Source organism: Otolemur garnettii, unplaced genomic scaffold, assembly GCF_000181295.1.
Source record: "Otolemur garnettii isolate 467f Iridium unplaced genomic scaffold, OtoGar3 scaffold00005, whole genome shotgun sequence".
NCBI lineage: Eukaryota > Metazoa > Chordata > Mammalia > Primates > Galagidae > Otolemur > Otolemur garnettii.
In genome coordinates, this window is record NW_003852400.1 from 1,165,016 (window position 1) to 1,169,126 (window position 4,111).

Below are 4,111 nucleotides of genomic sequence, written 5' to 3' on the forward strand. Positions count from 1 at the left end.
CCTTAGCCGGTTGAGCTATAGGCGCCAAGCCAGAATCCCAAATTTTAATAACAAACCACACTTGATACTCCAAATCATTAAGTAGGGAAATTAACTCCCTAGGCTCCTGCCCCAAAGGATAGTGGATTTTCTTCTAGGAACTCCTTAAGTTCCTCCTATCTGAGCCTTCTCCTTCTACCCTTTTACATGAGGGGTTCAATATCTATTTTTATTAAAAGACACCCATTAGTTCCAGAAGACAATGTACTAACAATACACCAATATTATACCATTACAACCCACAAACACTTAATCAAACATCAATGAAAGGAATTTTTGCAAATAAAAGTTCCAATTACCAGCCTCAAGGGGAAACCTGTGGCCATATCATTGCTTCTTTCTAAGGGTTATTGTTTCTTTTCTCTCTCCAGATGATTTCATTGAGAAGCTTACTCGGTGTGAGTTTTTTGATGAGGAAGTCAAGAGCTCAGTATTTTTCTTAACCATCCATGATGCTATTTTGCATATTTTGATGAAGAAAGATTACAGTACTTCAAAGTTTAATTCCTATCAGGTACTAGCTCTGTGAGGACTTTTAGATTTGTATAACCAATCATTTATACTTCATTGAATTTCCCTTTATTTTTCCGTATCTATAAAGATAAAATAGAACTCATCCCTAATCCATATTTCCATTCTCTTTTTCTTAGGAAAAAGACACGAAAGTTGATTTTACCATCAATACAAATGGAGGATTACGTAAACGGGAGTATCAGGTAAGATTCTTCAACAGGTTTATCTCGACCTAGACATCACAGCCAACAAATGCAGAAGTCATGAGGCGTCCTCCAGCTTGCTGCAGAATGTCCCTCGTGTGGGCGGACATCTGTGTCTTATCCCCAGAAAATGGAAGCAAGGCCAACCAAACTCATAGGGGATTGTGAGGAAAATAACTCACACAAAAGAAGATGAAAAATAGTGATCTTTGTATTTTACATGTCATTATCCAAAAAAAAAAAAAAAAAAGGAAAAATAGTGGTAGATTTCTATTAATGTGATAGCAAGCGTATCTTTTTATTTTTTCAAAGTCCTTACAACAGTGCCCTTATTCTGGCCCTATAATAATCAACGAGGCAGGGAAGGTGTTGCTATTTCCATTTACAGATGAATTAGTGATTGTTCTGAGATGCTAATACACACCTCCTGAGGGGCATGAGAAGTCCCTTGCACAGCAATGAAAGTTAAGCTTCTTTCTTTCCTTCCATACTAGAGTGAGTTCCAGTTTATCATTTAACTAGATAGTATCATTTCATTTTAGAATACTCATTTCTAGAACCTTCAACCCGTTAAGGCAACGTTTCTAGTTTGGGAAAAGCAGAATCAGAAATCAAAATGGGCTTCTGCTGTAGGCCAGGTACATAGCAGGTGTATTACATTCATTATTACAATGTTTGTAACAATATAAAAAAATGGGATCTTATTTTACAAATGAAGACATTGGGAAAGAGGCTCAGAAAGCTTAACTCATTTGCTTGAGGTCACATACCAAGCGACCCCAACAGGATTTGAACTAAGATCTGCCTGATGACAAGACCTGTCTTCTGTTCACTGTAGCATACCCCCTCTATCCTTTGGTGAAAGATTAATGGATTGAGGGACCAGAAAAAGAATCTAATGGTTGTCTTCAAGGGAAACATGGGAGACGCCTCCTTCATGGGAGGTGGCTGGTGGTATTTCTCTTAATTGAAGAAAGGTCTAAGGACAACAACAAAAAAAGGCATTTAGATTAGAAATGAAAAAGAGGCTGGACACAGTGGACTCGCCTATAATCCTAGCACTCCAGGAGGCCCAGGTGGGATGATTACTTGGGGCCAAGAAAGAGTGAGACCCCCCAATCTCTAAAGATAAAAAATACAAACAATTATCCAGTTGTGGTGTGGGCCTATGGTCCCAGTTACTCAGGAGGCTGAGGCAGAAGCACTTGAGCCCAAGAGTTTGAAATTGCTGTGAGCTAAGATGACACTGCTGCACTCTAGTCTGGGTAACAGGATAAGACCCTATCTAAAAAAAAAAAAAAAAAGTGAGGGAGGGAGGAAAGAAAGAAATGAAAAAGAAATGTATAGCATATTCTGGAACATTATTAAGTGTGATATCAAGCAGCAAAAGTCAGATGAAAAGGCCATTCCAAAAATTTGGATAGACCTGAGTTGAGAAGAGAGCCTTGAGCACTATGATTCTGTTTCCCAGGAGTTAGTTCCAGAGAAACCCAAATCTGGCACCTGGCCTGAGTACCTCATAAGGAAAGCCTCGTACCAGCAACCTTCCTCCCCAGTACTTGGACTCAGAATTGTCCCCAAGTATTATTAAAGAATAAAGCATAGGGACAGCATGGTGTCTCATGAGCAGCATGAACAAACTTAATGTCTGATCCAAGCTTTAGTACCAACTGTCTAACAAAATGTGGTCACCACAATGCTGTACCTGGACTTCCTCATATTATTAAAAAAGGAAACATTTAACACCAGCTCTTTGCCTTGCTTAAAGATAAATCAACAGTTGCGGAGAGGCCACCAGTGATGACTGGGGTAAAAGCTGAATGTGCTAGGCCAGTGGACATAGTCCTTCCGAACAAACATGAAATGATACATTGCTACAACACATTGCATTATTTTTTGATTAAGTTAGACCTTTGAAAGATACACTATTACAACATAGTATCACAATTGATCTACCACTGGTAACCATGTAGCAATAGAAGATATTTGATGATTAAAATTCAAAACAACAAAAACAAAAAAACTGTGTTGATAACAATGGTAAATTCTAGCTTCTAAGATATTATTAAAAGCAACAGAGCTTAACAAATCTTGTAAAACAAGAATTTTCTGTCTTCTTCCAGGTACCAAGTGAAACAAGATTCTAATCAAAATACAATTCTGAGGGATCTTCACCTATCACATAAAGAACAACTTTGTACTCAAAAAGTTATTGATAAGTTCATACATTGTATGAAGGCTATTTTTATTTGACAGAATTATGTTTCAAACTTTGGAACGAGATTGTTCTAGCATGGTATATTTTTCACATCCAGTATGAAATTATGTAAATATTCTTAATTTTATATCTTGTAGATTTATCAAAGGAGAGGTTGTTTATATGTATTTTTGTAGCACTGACAGATTTCCATCCAAGTCACTGCCTTCATGCACAGGTTTGCCGTGTACCGACAGCACTGTTTTGAATCTCATAATTTATACAGGTCATACTAATTTATCTCTGTTTTTTAAAATTCAGTTGTACAGTAGACGTGTCGTTTTGTTCAATTTCTTCCCTTTCTGAAGCTATTTGCTGTGGATCCCTCTTTAAAGTGGTCTGGCTGGAAACCTGCTACATGAGGATCTTGTAACAAAACCCCTATACTAGGGCTTCTTTACCCAGATTTTCTGATTACCAATCCAGCTTTTTAAAGTATCCAACTTCCTATCCAGATTTAAGCACAATCCGTCTTATGTAATACCTGTAACTATACAGATTTACAATGAAGAGTTCATGGGAGGTATACAATGACACAGCAAAGGAGGTGAAAAGTCTAGATAAAACATGATGCGGAGATGCTTCTTCCTGGTCTCACTGGGAGGAAAGAAAACAGATGGGAGGAAAAAGTATAACTCTTCTTTTTTCACTGTCTTATAACTCACAGAATAACCGCTCCAGAGTTCCATTTAGCTAGAGAATGAGATTCGACACCCTGCTTCTTCTCTTTCTCGTTAACATTGTTCTTAAAAAAAAAAATTGTATTTATTCATGTAATAGAAATTAAACATCAGCACCAACAGAAAAAGATCCAGTGTCCTCTATTAAACATCAAACCACTTTGTCAATGGGAAAAGCTGCTACAATTGTTTTAGATTCTGCCTCTGAACGTCTGTCAAAGTACCTTTCCATTCTTTGTTAAGGTCTTACTGAGAAGGCTTGTCTAATGGACTTACAACCAGTTTCAGAAAGGTAAAATAAAGGTCATTTATGTAGCCAGCCTTAAAAACTAGAATATCAGCACTCTTTATAGAGGTGTTTCTTAAGCTTTTTGAGTCAGGTACACCTCACAGTCCCATGTAGCCTATGGACTTAAGAG

At 37.4% G+C, this 4,111-nt stretch overlaps 1 protein-coding gene across 1 annotated transcript in view; it reads left to right on the plus strand.

Annotated features, from left to right (window-relative positions):
* Positions 1-2,959, plus strand: part of SLC26A3 (solute carrier family 26 member 3) — a 29,396-nt gene extending 26,437 nt beyond the window's left edge. Inside the window, 3 exon segments of the mRNA XM_012811544.1 lie at positions 411-553; positions 690-755; positions 2,879-2,959. Coding sequence (XP_012666998.1) covers positions 411-553; positions 690-755; positions 2,879-2,902 — 233 coding nt within the window. The 3' untranslated portion in view covers positions 2,903-2,959.
* The last annotated feature ends 1,152 nt before the right edge of the window (positions 2,960-4,111 follow it).